This window comes from Ascaphus truei, chromosome 22 (genome assembly GCF_040206685.1).
Source record: "Ascaphus truei isolate aAscTru1 chromosome 22, aAscTru1.hap1, whole genome shotgun sequence".
Lineage (NCBI taxonomy): Eukaryota > Metazoa > Chordata > Amphibia > Anura > Ascaphidae > Ascaphus > Ascaphus truei.
In genome coordinates, this window is record NC_134504.1 from 4,072,588 (window position 1) to 4,092,030 (window position 19,443).

The 19,443-nt window shown below is 50.6% G+C and overlaps 1 protein-coding gene across 1 annotated transcript; it reads right to left on the minus strand.

Moving 5' to 3' along the window:
- Nucleotides 1–1,038: 1,038 nt before the first annotated feature.
- TEKT3 (tektin 3) lies at nt 1,039–19,236 on the minus strand. The gene is made up of 8 exons (XM_075579678.1): nt 19,078–19,236; nt 15,138–15,745; nt 11,400–11,483; nt 9,588–9,658; nt 8,033–8,176; nt 5,442–5,664; nt 2,002–2,156; nt 1,039–1,450 (listed from the first exon to the last, which is right to left on the minus strand). Exons 2-8 carry the CDS (start codon nt 15,714–15,716, stop codon nt 1,234–1,236), a joined length of 1,473 nt encoding a protein of 490 aa, XP_075435793.1. The 5' UTR covers nt 15,717–15,745; nt 19,078–19,236; the 3' UTR covers nt 1,039–1,233.
- Between the last annotated feature and the right edge of the window lie 207 nt (nt 19,237–19,443).

The window sequence follows — 19,443 nt, forward strand, 5'->3', positions numbered from 1 at the left end:
GATTTGTTGCTCTTAACACTTATATTTTGTATTATAGCGCGAGAGCAAGCACGCGAGCAAGAGAGTACACGCCCGAGAGCGCAGGAGCGAGCACACACGAGAGAGAGCACGCGAGCAAGAGAGTACACGCCCGAGAGCGCAGGAGCGAGCACACACGAGAGAGCGAGAGCGAGCACGTACGTGAGAGCACAAGAGCGAGCACGCACGCGAGAGCAAGCACACGAGAGAGAGCGCGCGAAAGCTTGCACGCAAGAGAGTGCACAAGAGCAAGGGAGTGCACTTAAGAGAGCACGCACGTGAAAGAGAGCGCGAGAAAGTGAGCTTATTTTGTTGTAAAAGGAAGGAAGGAGAAAAAAGAGGGGGGGAAGAGACGGGGGCGGGGAGAGAAAGGGGGGGGTGAGAGAGAAAGTGGGGGGGAGAGAGAGAGATGACAATTCTGTACTCATTCCAAAATTGCTGTTCTGAGGCAGCTTGCGAAACGTTTGCACCGGTTCTGCAGGTATTATTTCCCCTTAGGCACTGAAAAGTAATAAGTAACATATATATATAGCGGCGGCTTTGAAGATCTGCTGCCCCGCGGCACTTCCATGTGGCAGCCGCCTCCTTGCTGCCGCCCTCCTGCCGAATTGCAGCATCACCAGCGTCGCGTTGCCATGGTAAAGCCGCCTGCCTCGACCCCAGCCTGTGACCCCCGACCGTGCATCTCTGCCGCCTGCCTCATCCCCAGCCGGTGATCCCCACCTTGTTCCTTCACCGCCTGCCTCGACCCCAGCCGGTGACCCCGACCTTGCACCTCTGCCTCGACGCCAGTTGGTGACCCCGACCTTGCACGTCTGCCGCGACCCCAGCCTGTGACCCCCGACCTTGCTCCTCTGCCGTCTTGCCTCGACCCCAGCCTGTGACCCCCGACTATTCTATTCTCGATTCAACGTAATCTCTCAGTTCAGGTCGGCAATCTATATCCTACCTCAACCTTGCCGGGTGGCTTCCTGTTTAGAGACGACCACCATTACAGTCCCATTCCGCACCGCCACGGCGTTCATGAACGTAAAACAAATGAATCCCTTTATTATATTATTTCATATAAGACGCATAACATTCACTCGTGTGCATAAAAACACACATTGTTAAAGCATGACACCACCATGACACCACCAACCATGACCATCGAAGTTGCAATCGTTATTGTAGCTTTGTTATTAATACACAGGGATCTGGCGCCCGCCGGCGACATTATGTGTAGCCCACCAGCCGCGGCGTGCTGGGGAAACTCTTCCTCATGCCCATGCACTTCTCCTGGTCGATGAAGAGAGTGTTGGCCTTGATGGAGAGCTCGTGCTCCAGGTTGGCCTTGGTGTGGACCAGCATCTGCAGGGTGTCCTCGGCATCTCGGAGACGTTGTTGCAAGGTTTGGATGGTGTCATCGATTTCGTACACTTCTGAGACGAGGCTGGGGAAGAGCATGGAGAAAGGAAGGAGTTGGTGGGGGGAAATGGTCTGGGATTCGGTTCCACCAAGAAATAACCCAAACACCCTTGGCACAGATAGGCCTATAGTGGTTGACACACACCGATGGTGTCTTTGGATCTGAGGGTCACTGGTTCAAATACCACAAGGCCAAATTAATTTATCACTGGCACACAAACGTGGAATGTAATTACAAGAGCCAAAGTAACTCGCTATAAACCTTGCCCATGAAATACACCAATGTGAAGTCTATATTAACAAAGCGGTGTTAAATCATAACGCCACTAAGGTGGGTTACAGCACAACACCGCTTAGTAAACATGAATTATTATTCTTGGGCACCCACTTATGCGACTACAACAAGTGGCATTACTGTTATTACCATTCCATCGAATTTTGGAAGGTTTACCAACTTGATTGATCAAATAGCAATCCCTCAGTGACATTCAATGCCTTCTATTCCAGACTCAACACCACAACACCACAACACCACAACACCAGGTTCTTCTGTTGTCACCAATTCCAAACTCTTACTGCATTTGAGCAATGTCCCGGCACAGCTCCACGTTGGGTCGCCTTGTGCGTTCATCAAGCCGGGTCTGCGCCACCTTCATGGGGGCGCTTTTGTCCTTGATGGCTTTCTTGATGGCTTCTATGCTCATCTCTGTCTGGAAGATTCCTTGGAGCGTCTACAGAAGGGAACAGAAAACATTTTGTGAATCGGACTGCAAGCTCTTTGGGGCAGGGACTCCTTTTCCTAATGCTACTTTTATGTCTCAAACGCTTCTTCCCACTATGTGTCATATAATTATATCCCGCGTGTTACTGCTGAGAAGCGCAGTACATTGATGACGCTATATAAAGATATACATACATACATAATATGAATTAATATTTAAAATATTTAAAGATTAAATGGGAGAGCCTTGTACATGTATCACATTAACACTGACACAATGCTTCAATTCCTGTGGTTTAGGTAACACAAATGAGATTGCAGACGGTGCGATTCCGCAGCTTCTGTGCCCAACAGATGATGGTGTCCCAAACATTACAATGATATTGTATCTGTGTAGGTTGCGTGTATATTTTTTTATTTACATTGTATACGCTGCGCTTTACACAACAGGGTCAAATCACAATACATTAATCAAACTTAAAAGTACAAATCAGGATGAATTAATCCTTTCCGCCCAAAGGCTGACAATTCAAGCACTATGGTGCCCTCTGGAGAGGCCTGAAGTCCAACATTTGTCTAATCTCCCCACGAGTTGCCTGCTGTGGTTTGTACAGTTACATAGCATAGTATTGTGACTGTGTGTGGACATGTCTGGATGACCCTTAGCACACCAATGAACTGGCCAAGAGGTCTCACAATTCCAACCGCGGCTCCCGCCCTGCTTGGCCTCGGCGGGGACCTGACCAGTGACCACACACATTTGGGTGACAAGGAAATTCTCAATGGCTCAAACTTATTCCTGTTAAAATATGAATAATACGGATCAAAAAAACAACGGCGATGGGATCCAGCGTCTCATGTTTGGTCGGTGTGTCCTCCCAGGCACCCAGCGTCTCATGTTTGGTCGGTGTGTCCTCCCAGGCATCCAGCGTCTCATGTTTGGTCGGTGTGTCCTCCCAGGCATCCAGCGTCTCATGTTTGGTCGGTGTGTCCTCCCAGGCACCCAGCGTCTCATGTTTGGTCGGTGTGTCCTCCCATGCACCCAGCGTCTCATGTTTGGTCGGTGTGTCCTCCCAGGCACCCAGCGTCTCATGTTTGGTCGGTGTGTCCTCCCAGGCACCCAGCGTCTCATGTTTGGTCGGTGTGTCCTCCCATGCACCCAGCGTCTCATGTTTGGTCGGTGTGTTCTCCCATGCATCCAGCGTCTCATGTTTGGTCGGTGTGTCCTCCCAGGCACCCAGCGTCTCATGTTTGGTCGGTGTGTCCTCCCAGGCACCCAGCGTCTCATGTTTGGTCGGTGTGTCCTCCCATGCACCCAGCGTCTCATGTTTGGTCGGTGTGTCCTCCCATGCACCCAGCGTCTCATGTTTGGTCGGTGTGTCCTCCCATGCACCCAGCGTCTCATGTTTGGTCGGTGTGTCCTCCCAGGCACCCAGCGTCTCATGTTTGGTCGGTGTGTCCTCCCATGCACCCAGCGTCTCATGTTTGGTCGGTGTGTCCTCCCAGGCACCCAGCGTCTCATGTTTGGTCGGTGTGTCCTCCCATGCACCCAGCGTCTCATGTTTGGTCGGTGTGTCCTCCCATGCACCCAGCGTCTCATGTTTGGTCGGTGTGTCCTCCCATGCACCCAGCGTCTCATGTTTGGTCGGTGTGTCCTCCCAGGCACCCAGCGTCTCATGTTTGGTCGGTGTGTCCTCCCATGCACCCAGCGTCTCATGTTTGGTCGGTGTGTCCTCCCATGCACCCAGCGTCTCATGTTTGGTCGGTGTGTCCTCCCAGGCACCCAGCGTCTCATGTTTGGTCGGTGTGTCCTCCCAGGCACCCAGCGTCTCATGTTTGGTCGGTGTGTCCTCCCAGGCACCCAGCGTCTCATGTTTGGTCGGTGTCTCCTCCCAGGCACCCAGCGTCTCATGTTTGGTCGGTGTGTCCTCCCATGCACCCAGCGTCTCATGTTTGGTCGGTGTGTCCTCCCAGGCACCCAGCGTCTCATGTTTGGTCGGTGTGTCCTCCCATGCACCCAGCGTCTCATGTTTGGTCGGTGTGTCCTCCCATGCACCCAGCGTCTCATGTTTGGTCGGTGTGTCCTCCCATGCACCCAGCGTCTCATGTTTGGTCGGTGTGTCCTCCCATGCACCCAGCGTCTCATGTTTGGTCGGTGTGTCCTCCCAGGCACCCAGCGTCTCATGTTTGGTCGGTGTGTCCTCCCATGCACCCAGCGTCTCATGTTTGGTCGGTGTGTCCTCCCATGCACCCAGCGTCTCATGTTTGGTCGGTGTGTCCTCCCAGGCACCCAGCGTCTCATGTTTGGTCGGTGTGTCCTCCCAGGCACCCAGCGTCTCATGTTTGGTCGGTGTGTCCTCCCAGACACCGAGCGTCTCATGTTTGGTCGGTGTGTCCTCCCAGGCACCCAGCGTCTCATGTTTGGTCGGTGTGTCCTCCCAGACACCCAGCGTCTCATGTTTGGTCGGTGTGTCCTCCCATGCACCCAGCGTCTCATGTTTGGTCGGTGTGTCCTCCCAGGCACCCAGCGTCTCATGTTTGGTCGGTGTGTCCTCCCATGCACCCTCTTCTCTGCTGAAGCTTGCTTTCTTTCTACTCTACCTGCCTCTAGGAGTCTGTCCCAACTACTCCCTTGTTGCACCCTACTTCTGGAACACCCTACTAACCCCTGCTTTCCATTTCTTTTGTTTACAGTCCTAGGATTGAAGCAGGGGGTCTCCAGGAGCTGAAGTGCCTTAATTTCAGCTCCCGGGACCCCCTGCTTCTCGAGATTCAGACCTCCGTAGGGGGTGCTAGTAGCAGCCCCGGCAAGGCTATATGGGGCTATCGAAATGGTGTATTTAAAGCTCCAACGTCATGCGGGCCAATAAGAAGCCGTGACGTCATCACTGGCAGCTTCCTATTGGCCCGCGTGACTGCCACCGGCGCCCCCTACGGGAGGTAAGTATCTCAGGAAGCAGGGGGTCCCCGGTGCTAAAATCAACGCAGTTCAGCCCCTGAAACCCCCCGAATAAGCGGAATTTTTTGGGAGGGAAAGTCTCTATTAAAAAAATAATATTCATTAAAAATAACCTCTTTGGACATAAATATGTATGGTGTATTTATATGGGGATCTAACAGACGGTGCACCTGTTACAGAACCGAAAGTCCCGACCTGGGTATCACGCGGCGCGTCTGCTCTATCTGCCATCCCAGTCCATTGTAGTTATTGTGAGATCTCGCTACGGAATCCCTGAAAATGAGGGGGGGGGGGTTGGTCATACACAGTATCACTTTTCATTGGCGCCCAGCCTACCTTGGCGAGGTGGGTCTGCAGCTTGTTCTTGGCGTCGGCGGTCTCGGAGATGCGGTTGGTGAACGCAACGTTGACCGCGTTGAAGTGGCCCCACATCTCGTTGGAGGTGACGTTCAGCAGGATCTCCACGTCGTCCCGCAGCTTGGCCGACGACGCCCGCTCGCTCTGGGACCTCAGGATGTTATCATCGCTAAACTTGGCCCAGGACTCGGGGACGGAGATACTGGGGGATTAAGGAATCAGATGATGCGGACATCCCATATCAGAGAGACATAGACACGGGACACCGTTACCCCAGACCCGATTTGATATTTGTTTCCATATTTAGAACACCCCTGTCCACAGCAGTTCTGAATTCTTCTAATGTATTTGCTGTCCACCACCTCTGATGGAAGGCTTCTCCGTGCATCCACTACTCTTTCAGCTCAGGCAGTCTTCATCTGAAGAAACCATCTAAGCTGGACCTGCGCCGTATCCAATATTACTTTCTCCCTCCCCCCGCCTTTCCAGATTGTACAGGAAGTGGCCCGGCCAAATATATCTGGGCAGAACCTCTCATATCTGTGACTTTCAGGAAATATGACAGTTATGAAAGTTCTGTTTATATACCAGTTATATATTCGCTGGCTGCATTCTTCTGCTACCTCATTGTCCTAATTACAGATTAAACGTATGGATACATGTTTGTGTGTTGCTGTCCAAGCATGTAACCCTGTCCTAGGCTCTCTTCTGTATATTACAGTCTGCCACCATGTCATTCCCCATTATCTCTTAGCACAGGGGGGCGCAAACTTTTTTCTCTGCGCCCCCCTGACGGCTGTCCCCTCGCTCCCGCGCCCCCCCCAACCCCAACTTACCCGCGCTCCGGCGTAATGACGTCACGTTGCCATAGCAACGTGACGTCACATGACCTCGCAGCGTCATTTTGACGCCGCGTTGCCATGGCGACGCCAGGAGGAAGCCGCCGGAGCCACGGGTAAGTATGGTTTACAGAGGCCCTGCAGCTCCCCCGGCACTTAATTTAAGTGCCTTCGGGAAGCGCGCGGGGCCTCTGTAAACCCCGCGCCCCCCGTCGGCAGTCTCGCGCCTCCCCTGGGGGTCGCGCCCCACAGATTGCGCACCGCTGTCTTAGCACACACTGCAGCCAGGGATTCTGGGTAATGACATGCAAATGAGCACACAGTGTCACCTTTTTGCTTCTTATCCATTTTAACGTGGAACCCCTAGAAGCTTCTGCCCGCCGCGTATTGCGCCAAATTCTTGCAGAGCGATGTAAATGTATAAAAGTCAAACTATCACTAAACCAGGACTCTTCGACTCGTTCACCAAAGGGGCCAGAAGCTTATAGTAATGCATATTTAGATATATTGAAAGAGTTGAAAATTATATTTAAAAATGTGGCCCGCATGTATAATATCTGCCCCATCGAGGACATTACCGCCACTTACAAGTGAGTTTCAGTTTCTTAGCCGCCTGAGCAACAGGAATGAAATTAGCAGGAGTAGAGAGACCAAGGGCCAACATTGAGGTCCTACACGAGGCGCCAGTTGGAGAGTCCGGCACTAAGCGGGGGGCCAGTTGGAGAGCCTGGCACTAAGCGGGGGGCCAGTTGGAGAGCCCGACACTAAGCAGGGGGGCAGTTGGAGAGTCCGGCACTAAGCGGGGGGGGCAGTTGGAGAGCCCGGCACTAAGCGGGGGGGCCAGTTGGAGAGTCCGGCACTAAGCGGGGGGGCAGTTGGAGAGCCCGGCACTAAGCGGGGGGGCCAGTTGGAGAGTCCGGCACTAAGCGGGGGGGCAGTTGGAGAGTCCGGCACTAAGCGGGGGGGCCAGTTGGAGAGTCCGGCACTAAGCGGGGGGGCAGTTGGAGAGTCCGGCACTAAGCGGGGGGGGCAGTTGGAGAGCCCGGCACTAGGCCGCTCAAGCAACTATGATAAAATTAGGGGGAGCAGAGTCTTAAAGGCAACATGAAAGCCCATTGCGGGGCGCATTTAGCCCACGGGACACCAGTTGAGGGCCCTGCTGTAATGTATCGCAAAAAGCATACAGAACAAAAACAGGGGGAGTGTGTGTGAGCGTGTGTGTGAGCGTGTGTGTGTGAGCGTGTGTGTGAGCGTGTGTGTGAGCGTGTGTGTGTGAGCGTGTGTGTGTGAGCGTGTGTGTGTGAGCGTGTGTGTGTGAGCGTGTGTGTGTGAGCGTGTGTGTGTGAGCGTGTGTGTGTGAGCGTGTGTGTGAGCAAGCGTGTGTGTGTGTGTGTGTGTGTGTGTGCGTGTGTGTGAGCGTGTGTGTGTGAGCGTGTGTGTGTGAGCGTGTCTTTGTGAGCGTGTGTGTGAGCGTGTGTGTGTGTGAGCGCGTGTGTGTGCGTGCGTGAGAGTGCGTGTGTGAGCGTGTGTGCGTGTGTGCGTGAGCGTGCGTGTGAGCGTGGGTGCGTGCGTGCGTGAGCGTGTGCGTGCGCGTGCGATTAACGCTGAGAAGCCTGTGAATCAAGTGTAAAAAAAAGGCACATTTGTGACCCGGCTCCCTTGTGAGAATATTTCTGCAGCAATAGAGGTGTCCCTGAAAGTTCAGCAATGGAAGAGAGCCAGCAGACGTACGTTGCGTCGACGCGTTCCACTCCTCGGAAGTAACCAATGCCGTCGGAGGTATTCCGGAGATTCTGGCACTTGTCATCGATACGGTAGGCGGTTTGCTTGTCGCTGACGTCTCTCTCCAGCTCATGCTGGGCTGCTCTGTTAGACCTGGAGTGTGGAGTGGAAATACAGATCGATGGTTACAGCAAAGATCAACTTCCAAACCTGCAGCAGCCTTCTCATTTTCCCCACCCGCTGAAGAACCTACCTAATTCCCAATCTCTCCATCGCATGGGCGGGCAACGCCCTCCGGTCCTCAAGGGCCGTCCAAGAGGTCAGGTTTTTACAATATCCCTGCTTCATCACAGGTGGCTCAATCAGTCCCTGTTTCAGCACAGGTGGCTCAATCAGAGGCCCAGTCTTTGACTGAGCCGCCTGTGCAGAAGCAGGGATATTCTGAAAACCTGACCTGTTGGTGGCTCTTGAGCACTGGAGATCCCAACCACTGCTCTATTGCCTCATATGCCATGTCTCAATCATAAATACTCATTATTTGGTTCAACCATTTGCGTTTGGTGACTCTTCCACGACACACACACACACACACACACTAGGCGCTGTATCTGGCTCACATCATCATAATGCACACAACCTGGTGGCAGATAAGGAGAGTCAGATAGCTGTAAAGTTTACACAGAAAGCAGATGAAGAAAGAGAGGAAGTCAGTTGGCGCGGGAGGGAGAAAGTAAGAACGCCGGAGAAGGGGAGAGAGGCGGAGAGAGTTGGGGACATCATAAGGTATTAAAGGAAAGTGATGGGAGGGAGAGAGATATGAGTTGGGGGGGGGGGGGGAGAGGAGGGATGAGGGGAGGAGTGGGGGGGGATGAGGAGGAGTGGGGGGAGGGATGAGAGGAGGAGGAGTGGGGGGGGCGGGATGAGAGGAGGAGTGGGGGGGGGTGAGAGGAGGAGTAGGGGGGGATGAGAGGAGGAGTGGGGGGGATGAGAGGAGGAGTAGGGGGGGTGAGAGGAGGAGTGGGGGGGGCGGGATGAGAGGAGGAGTGGGGGGGGGATGAGAGGAGGAGTAGGGGGGGATGAGAGGAGGAGTAGGGGGGGGTGAGGTTGGTTTCTTAGAATTCCCAAGCAATGCCGGGTGCTTTCAGCGAGTGAGATAACCCTGCGGCGTTTGCACGCGTTTGGGTAAGATGGCGTTACACGGAGCTCTGCTGATCTGCCGCTGGGTGTTTTCTACGTGTAGGGGGTTTCTGTAGCACACAGTGGATATCAGCAGCTGTACGTTTTGGCAGGAACCATTCAACTGTATTTGGGTCTCCGCTCTCTAAATAGCCGATGCTTTAGACAGCTGATGCAGTAGTAGTGTGTGGTAATACTTAGCATTGCTCTATATTGTGTTCACACTAAGTTCCTTTTCAAAGGAGGGCTCCCAAATTTGCCGGGCTCTTCTCATAAAGGCATCCAGATTGGGCTCAAATCCTCAGCACAGAACCACATGCGCGAGTCCGGTTTTTACAGGCCGAATTGTACGGGACGCACGGCCCCATGTTTAAGGTTTGTGCCTTACGCAAGCTGGGCCAAGGTCTTCTCCAGGTGTCGCCTCATCCTTTCCTGGCAGGACCTGATGCATTCCACCTCCTGTCCAACGCAGAGGGGGAAAAAATAGTGTTTCATTGGGCTGGTGTATGCGTGTACTTATAAGATGCATGGCTCGCTGAGTGGGTAGGAGAAAGAGGTTAGGTGCACTCGCTGGCCCGGTATAACGGCGTCGGGTGGACAGAGGTCGTCCCCCATAAGGGAGACCAAAAATGTAGGACACATCCTCCAAAAACAAGAAGGAACCAGAACCCCAGAGGTCTTCATTCAAAAAAGATTTCAATCCACGTTAAAGTCTTTCTTGTATGAAGACCTGTGGAGTGCCGGTTCCTTCACTGTATGGGTATCCATCCATCCATCATTCTATAGGATCCATGGGATGACACATGCCAACTGGTCTAGAATGTTTGGTCATGACCAAAACGCTGCTGGCCTTCTACTGTCGGGACACTTCGCTGCAGGGATATTTCGCCACGATGTCCATTCCAGCATCCCCGTCTTGACAAGCCAGATCTGCCACGCCTGACCGCCCACCCTGACAATTGCATGTTTAAATGTCCCGCGCGGGACCGCCACACTGCCCGGACAGGCCGCTCCAACGCGCCATCTTTAAATGTCCCGCCGGACAGCGGCCTGTCTCGGCAGCATAACGGGCCCGTGTGGGACATTTAAACATGCAATTGTCGGAGCGGGCGGTCGGAATATGCAGTTGTCCGCGTGGCAGACCTGGCTTGGCGAGATGGGTGCTCAGCGAACAGCGGGCGGTCAAGCACAGGAGTGGACATCGCGGCCAAGTGTCCCAGCAGCAGATCGCCAGCGGTGTTTTGATCGCGGCCAATCCTCCCATTCCGCATGCCAACCCCTCTCCAATAAAACAAGTGAGTGACTAGTTTATTGTCCTGTATACGTGAATCCTCAGCTTCAGCTGCAGGACGAGGCTAGCATTAGGGAACTACATTACGGGATTACACACACCCGTTGTGTTTGCTTCATTTATTGCTCTCTATGGGAGTTATTAATCAAGCGTTGGATTAGGGCGCTCTGCATGGTAACGCCCATCAACTGGAGCTTCCGTGTCTTGCGTTTTAACGAATAACACCGTGTGAGATCTTACAGAACCAGCTCTTGTTCTTCTATAGGGTCGCCAGGTGTCCAGTATTGAATCGGACTGTCCTGTATTTGGACACTGTCCAGTAAAAAATGAGATGCAACACTGGACATGTGTGTTTACACCCGTATTACCTCTCTGGACATAGTGACCTGACTGGCTTGGGGGGGCCCGCGGGATTTCCCAGAGCAAGGAGAGCGCAGGGCTGTTGCTAGGGGGCTGGGCAGCTTCCTCCATCCTGATTGGCTGCATTACCCAGCAGCAGCCAATCAGAAGAAGGTGTCAGTAGCCTGGGGGTGGGGCCAAGAAGAGAAGGAAATAGCACGGAGCGGAGAGAGGTGTTTGGGTCTCGAGCGTGTCGCACCTTTCACCATTGTGTCCAGTATTTTTGGAGAAGCCGCCTGGCAAACCCTACTTGTATAGGTGGTTCCATGCTTGCTTTAATGCACTATACAAGGTTACCTACCTGCTGTGTTTACTACCAGATCACTATATTGCACTATAGAGATGATCTTAATAGATGAATTCATATCTACGGGGGAATTTCTTCATCTAGATTCTCTTAACAGCGCTATTTTGGTGACCTAACATACTGCAGCTGTTGTCACACAATACAGCGCGGCGTAGCTACATGGGGTGTTGTGGTGTACCTGTGCCTCGTGTAGTTGAACTCACCTGGAGGAGCGCTTTCTCCACATCGTCGTGTACAAGGTCTATGGACATTCTCTTCTCCCGGTGATACAGACATTCCAGGGCAACCTGCGGGCAACCGGGGAACCAAATCAGGAAACCGCTCCAACAAAAAATACAAATATATCCCAAGCCTGGTGCGGTAATTACACACACACACACGCACGCACGCACGCACGCACGCACACACACACACACACACACACACACACACACACACACACACACACACACACACACACACCTAAATCGGAAATTAGCCATCTGTTCTGTGTGTGTGTATCCGAGTCAGTCTGCTGTGTGTATCAGTGTGTATATGTATCAGTCAGTCTGCACTGTGTGTGTCAGTGTGTGTATCCGAATCAGTCTGCTCTGTGTGTATCAGTGTATGAGAGTCAGGTGTGTGTAAGGGGTTAACCGGGTGGGATCACTCCGATATTGCCCCACCCCATCATGCGATGTGTACGCCTTGTGACCCATGATGTCACCATAGGGAGATAGAAGGGTGTATATATAGCTCCAGCCAATGTTCTTGAAGCAGGTTCCTCGGAGTTCTGGCAGGGGGCCTCTCTGTGACTCCTGTAAATATGTTTAAGAGTAGTAGCTGCGGGGCATAATCGGATCGGCCTGACGGGAAGGTCTTTAGTAAACTCCTGATCCAATACGCAGTACACAGTAAGAGGATACTGATCCCACAAAGCAGAGTGTATTCCCAGCGGGGGCCCACTTCAGATAGGGCATTATTGACGCTATGCAGAAGGTTACCAATATAACTAGTACCAAGGGGAACAAGCAGAAGTATCTCGCCAGCGTAGGAGAGAGAGGCGACAGGGGAAGGAGCGCAGAGTCATTGTCATTTGTCATCAGTTAATAGGTCTAATGTGAAGTCTGTCTGTTATATGGGGAGCCTTACTGTATAAATGGATGTGAATAAAGCTCTTTTGGACTATAAATGTTTCTGGCACCCATCCTTATTCTATCTGCATATCCACACCCAGCCTGCACCCACCCAGCACCCTGAGCGGGTATGAGAGACTGAGCCCAGCCTGCACCCACCCAGCACCCTGAGCAGGTCTGAGAGACTGAGCACAGCCTGCACCCACCCAGCACCCTGAGCAGGTCTGAGAGACTGAGCACAGCCTGCACCCACCCAGCAACCTGAGCAGGTCTGAGAGACTGAGCACAGCCTGCACCCACCCAGCACCCTGAGCAGGTCTGAGAGACTGAGCACTGCCTGCACCCACCTAGCACCCTGAGCAGGTCTGAGAGACTGAGCACAGCCTGCACCCACCCAGCACCCTGAGCAGGTCTGAGAGACTGAGCACAGCCTGCACCCACCCAGCACCCTGAGCAGGTCTGAGAGACAGAGCCCAGACTGCACCCAGCACCCTGAACAGGTCTGAGAGACTGAGCCCTGCATGTATATAATTCAGTCTGCTCTGTGTATAAGTGTGTCAGTCTGGTGTGTGTATCAGTGTGTCAGTCTGGTGTGTGTATCAGTGTGTGTGTGTGTCAGTCTGCTCTGTGTGCATCAGTGTGTCAGTCTGGTGTGTGTATCAGTGTGTGTAGCTGAGTCAGTCTGCTCTGTGTGCATCAATGTGTGTGTATGTGTTTGAGTCGGTGTCAGTCTGCCCTGTGTGTTTGTGTGTGTGTGTGTGTATCTGTCAGTCTGCTTTGTGTATCAGTGTATGTGTGTAGCTGAGTCAGTCTGCTCTGTGTGCATCAATGTGTGTGTGTATGTGTTTGAGTCATTGTGTTACAATTGACACTACAGCACAGAGTCCCCAGGCTCACATTGTTTCAGTGTTTGTAGCAACCCATCGCTCTGCCGTACGCACGGTCCCTTGTTCCTGCCGGGGGGGGGGAGGGGGGAGGGAGGAGGGGGGGGAGAGGGGGGTGTGTGTGTTGTAGGATAACTTGGTTACACTGTTTACCGGTTATAAGAAGTGTATCCAGTCCGGGAGTTTGACAATACCCTAAAAATCTACATCACGGACCCCATCAAAGCCCCCTCCCCGTGACTAGAAGATTCAATAACTACTAAAGTTTTATTTGCTTTGTCTCCTTAACTCATGGTTGGCTGTTGCCATAAAGATGGTTAACCCATTTGCTGCCAAAAGAGGTGACAACGCAGCAGGCCCCTCTAGCATGTGAGGAGTTAAATTGGCCATTGAAGCCTTAACTTATTAGGTGCCTAAGACAGAGGTGGCCAACTCCAGTCTTCAAGGGCCACCAGCTGGACAGGTTTTCTGGATACCCATGCTTCAGCACAAGGTGGCTCAATCAATGACTGAGCCAGCTGTGCTGAAGCAGGGATATCCCAAAAAACCTGACCTTGTTGGTAGCCCTTGAGGACTGGAGTTGGCCACCCCTGACCTAAGATATAACATGCAGCAATGTAGAGCTGTACGGAGCATGACTTCAAAATGTTAAGTGGCTGAAAAATTTTCTGGTTGGAGAACAGTCAGAAATTACATAACCTTCCACCAAATTCAGAACTGCTCCATGAAGGGAGATACCTGGCACGGGGGGAGGGAGGGAGGGGGAAGGGAGATACCTGGCACGGGGGGACAGGGGGGGAAGGGAGATACCTGGCACGGGGGGGGGGGGGGGTTGCAGTTTAGCAAGGACAGGCTCCAATCTGTGCGTTACCCCATGTGCGCTCCACATGGCATCAGAGAGGCCAAGAAGGAATATACACGCCTATCTCTGGGACACAGACGAGGATCCATATGTTAAAGAGACTTCTGTGGCCTTGGAAGCTCATGTATTACAGCATCTAAAATATGTAACAACTTTCTCTGTGCGGGGGAATGCACCCAAACCTGAGCCCTTTGGGTTAGAAAATACAAGGCGACTATTTCAGGGCAGTAGACCCTTCTTCCCTGTGTGTCTCTGTTCCTAAATATCTAGAACTGCTCCTCTCTCTCATTTTGTTCCCATCCAGCCCTCTGAGATATCATGTAAGGTTGCCCCATCATTGTTCTGAAATGTATTTCGGTTTTGCAAACGTACGACAGGACAACACATTAGCAGATGACCCAGACTTTTTCTGTGTGTATGATCACTATTATGGCCTTAGAACAGTGTTTTTCAACTGGGGTTCCTAGGAACCATTGGGTTCCCCGGCCATCCCTATAGGGTTCCCTGCAATTTTCAGGTCATTATAAAATTGTACTTACAATGTATCAGACGCGCTATTAGAGAGGGTTGGGGTTCCTTACAATGCATTTGATCTCAGACGTGCTATTAGAGAGGGTTGGGGTTCCTTACAATGCATCTGATCACAGACATGCTATTAGAGAGGGTCGGGGTTCCCCCAGAATTTCCCCGATATAATTTTAGGGTTCCTTAACCATAAAAAGGTTGCAAATCACTGCCTTAGAGAGAGTGCAGGAAACGTAGCGGATTCCCATTCTCCATTAAATATGAGATGACTCAATGGCCTACGATGCAGGACTTCCATAAGCTGCACTACTGGGTCATGTCATTATAGAGCCGACGTTATCTTTCCCGGCATCGGCATATACATGAGAAGCCACCATATCCGGTGTTGAGGGTCATGTTTGTTTTTAACCGAGCCAACAACTGCTTTGCCAACAACTCTGAGACATAAAACAGCATCTCAAGATATTGAGGAAGAGTGTTATGGTAGACCAGCGTTGCACGATTATAAAACTGAGCAACCCTCCTCCCTTACTTCCCGCTAAACATTTTTGCTACCTGCAGTGGCCCTTCCGTTTCGGCCAACGCCCTTTCCAATCGCCTCTTGATCTCAGAGAGGGCGTTTGTCTCGGCGATCATCTGGTCGATTTCATGATTGATCTCCGATTTCCAAAATGCAATGTCGTTGACCCGTTCCCCTAAATTCTTACTGGTGTCCGTCTGGATCTTTCTCGTCTTCTGCTCCTTCTCTTGAAGTAGGCGGCTGGTGTCGGCACGCAGACGCTCCGCGCTACGCCTGGAAGACTCCGAGTCTCTGTAGCTATTATTATTGGATTTGTACCAGTCATCATGCGTGTATCTGGTAAAAAGTGCTGTTCGGTTGGCTGGGAAGGGAACGATCTGGGCCGGGTTGAGGCCTTGGGTGCTCTTTGAGAGTGGCTCCAGTGTGGGCGTTACAGATGCCACCTTATAGTAGGTGCTAGGTCTCCATGGAAGATTCAAGCTATGGTTCAGCGTATAGTGAGGGAATCGGTTCTTATAGCTTGATGCCATTGTGGAGATGGCTGGTAGAGAACCGGTAGGGATTGGTCGCGGCCTAGCATACGTCGCCGTTAAAGTTGATCCTAACAGCTCCATGTTGGGCGACCAGCTTTCGATGCAGCTGCCTATACAAGGAGAAAGAGATACATCACTAGACGGTATCAATTGAAATATGTCGGACCTTAGTTGGTCTTAAACGTTATCACAGCCTGACTTGAATTGATGAGGGGTTACCATGGGGATTCTTTTTTGCATAACATATTCCGGTTGACTACGTGTCATAAAGGGTTCTATTCTGTAAAACTGTCCCATCCGGCCAGGCTGGAAGACGTCAAAATGGCAATTGACCATAAGATTGTAGGTTAGGGGAAATGTGACCCAGGACTTATTTACGGGAGGAGTAGTAGATACAAGGAACAGTCGCCCAGCAGCATTTCTATGGCCAGAATTTAAACAATGATTGGGATACAGAAGGTAGCTACATGGGAATAGGAAATACTGAATCAAAGTCTTATATCTGATAAACCATATGATTCTTTAACAAGTAGGGAAGGTGGCCGAGTCTGTCAAACAGTTCTAATCTAATGTGGTCGAAATAGCTGTCTGTGAATAGGGTTACTGGCTCTGCACTTCTGTAACCCAGGCTGTGCTGAATAAGCTGTGCAATACGGCAGGCAGGCGCTTATAGGGGTCCCATGTTAAAATGGGAAAGAAGCCAAGAGTGACACGGCGAGTGGTCACTTGCATGTCGTTACCCAGAATCCTTGGCTGGAGTAGAAGCATTGTATGTTAAGGCAGTGGTGCCCAACGCCAGTCCTCAAGCACACCCTCTCCCCCCCCCCCCCCCCACACCACCACCACGTCAGATATTTCAGGACATCCCTGCTTCAGCACAGGTGTATCAATCAGTGCCACAATCTTCGATTGACCCATGATTGAGCCACCTGTGCTGAAGCTGGGATATCCTGAAATACCTGACCTTTTGCTGGGGGGAGGGGCGGGCGGGGAGCTTGAGGGTTGGAGTTAAGCACCCCTGTGCTAAGAGATAATGGGGAAGGGCAGGGTTGCAGACCTTAGACATGTGAATGTGCTGACACGTGGGATTATTATTTTACGTTTATTGTTGAATTCTGATCACCGTCAGACACCCAGACCGTAATATATGGGACCTCTTTATAAGAGACCGTAATATACGGGACCTCTTTATAAGAGACCATAATATATGGGACCTCTTTATAAGAGACGTTTTGAACCAGGTTTGCAATGGCCATAACGGGCTGAAAAAGAACAGAATCTGCTTTAGTAAGCGATAGTTAGAATTAGCAGCAGACAAAAACATGTCAACGCTGCTATAATTGGTGTTTGCATTACCGTAATAATGAGCGCTCGTGTTACAGGCGATTTCATGTCAGCGCCTCTCGCTGGCCGCTCTGCTAATGACCACCCACGAAGCTCTTTTCTGTTACAAGATCATTTGTTTTATCTGCAGGTGTGCATAAAAGATGCAGCGCAGAAACGCGCAGAAACGCGCAGAAGGACAAACACGGGGATCTCTTGCAAACATGTATCTGCCGTCTCTACAACTTCCCCTGATACAGGTATAGGAACAAAAAAAAGGGGGGCACTGTGCATTTTAGCAAATCCTTTAATGCAAAAGCCACCAACAGGTCAGGTTTTAAGGATGTCCCTGCTTCAGCACAGGTGGCTCAATCAGTGGCTCAGTCAAAGGGGATTGAGCCACCTATGGGTGTGGTATCAAGGGTGGGCAACTCCAGTCCTCAAGGGCCACATACAGGTCAGGTTTTCAGGATATCCCTGCTTCAGCACAGGTGACTCAAAGACTTAGCCACTGATTGAGCCACCTGTGCTGAAGCAGGGACCAATTGAACCACCCATATATCAGAGGTGGGCAACTCCAGTCCTCAGGGGCCACCAACAGGTCAGACCTTAAGGATATCCCTGCTTCAGCAAGGGTGGCTGTGTCATTGAGTGAGCCACCTCTGCTGAAGCAGGGATATCGTGAAAACCTGACATGTTGGTGGCGTTTGAGGACTGGAGTTGGCCGCCCCTGCTTTAATGTATATGCAATATGGTAAGATGAGAATGCAGGGCCACATCTTGTACTGCGCTGAGGCATATGTAGCGCTTTATAAACACATGATAATAATATTACCATTGAGGAGCTATAACCTGTTCTGATTTTGTAGCATTTTCCCCCTCTAAAGATTATTGGGGGATCCACAGGGCTAGAAAACAGAGCGCCTACACCTCCTCTCTCCATACGGGTATTGTGCCATTACTTTACCGTGGGCGCGTCTGAAACGTCCTACTGCTATTTTACCAACACATTCTGGCATACGTATGAGCTGGAAATGACTAAACGCAAGGGTCAGTGTGAATTATCACAAACCCCAAACTTTACAAGAATCCCCTTCGAACGGGGTTTGGTACTTGTCTTTCAATGGGCGGCAAAGGCCCAGCCTTGGGGGAAAAAAACATTTTTATGGGGTGTTAAACGTCTATTGTAAGATACAATAAGTGTTTCAGAAGGGCAACCAATAGGATTTGAAGGTGGATGTGAAAAGAATTCTGAAAATGTTTTTTATGTGATTCTATTAATGTAATTAATCTTACTCATAAATAAAAGCACAAAATGGAAACGTCTTTGGGAATTTAGAGAGCCCTTTTATTGATAACGTTTTGGATCTCATCGATCCCGTCCGTTTCTGTAGATTAGTAAAATGTAAATCACCTTATTTAGTTCAGACACGTGAAATACAGATATGTTAAATCTGAATATTAATCAAATGAGATTTCTTAACGCTATCACTGAAAAATATTAACGTGTCTGTGTGTATATATATATATATATATATATACACAACTAAAAATGTATGTCATAGGATAAGCTTTCTAGAGTTCTCTCTTCCTCAGGTATTGCTGACCTGAGGAAGAGAGGAGAACTCTCGAAAGCTTGTCCTATGACATAAATTGCTAGTCCAAATAAAAAAAAATGTATCACTTAATACTGAATAAACTCATTTATTCTGCACTATCGCAACCGGACTAACAAGGCTATTTTCGTGTGTTATATATATATATATATATATATATATATTATATATATATATATATATATATATATATATATATATATATATATATATATATATTACCATTCTCCTAATTAGTGAGAAAATAATAATACTTTTATTTACAATTATTTTTCAAAATAAAAACAATATCAATTTTACAGTCCACCCACATTATAAAGTATCCAATTTTAAGGTGGGACTATAACTTAGAAAAGTGGAAACTTATGATGTGGGTGGACTGTAAAAAAAAAAAAAAAAAAGGATGTTTTTTATTTGAAAAATAATTGTAGATAAAAGTGTGTTATTTTTATTGGATGATATGTTTTGTGCTGGGGGAGGGCTGGTCTCAGGCTGTAACTCACCTGTATGACAGGGGAAGGTGATCGGGTGCAGGATCTCCCCTCCCTGCTGCTCAGACTCACACCAGATCTGGCATCTGTTGTGCCCAGCTGATCAGGACACCTTTCCCCGCCATTATGACGTCGCCAGGTGGACGTTCCCACCGACCTATCAGCGGCAGGCATGGGCAAGAACAGGGGGCGGTGCGAAGGGGCCAGCGGGCCAATGGCAGGAAAGAGAGGCGGGGGCTAGGCGTGTGTCTGCAGTTGCCATGGACGCATTGTGCTTAGCAACCGCAGTTAGTGATCCCAGGGAAAACCTCGCTGGGGGTCAGGGGAAGCAAGACTGGGCAGGGATAGAGAGGGGCACAGAGACCCCCAGGGGGCAGG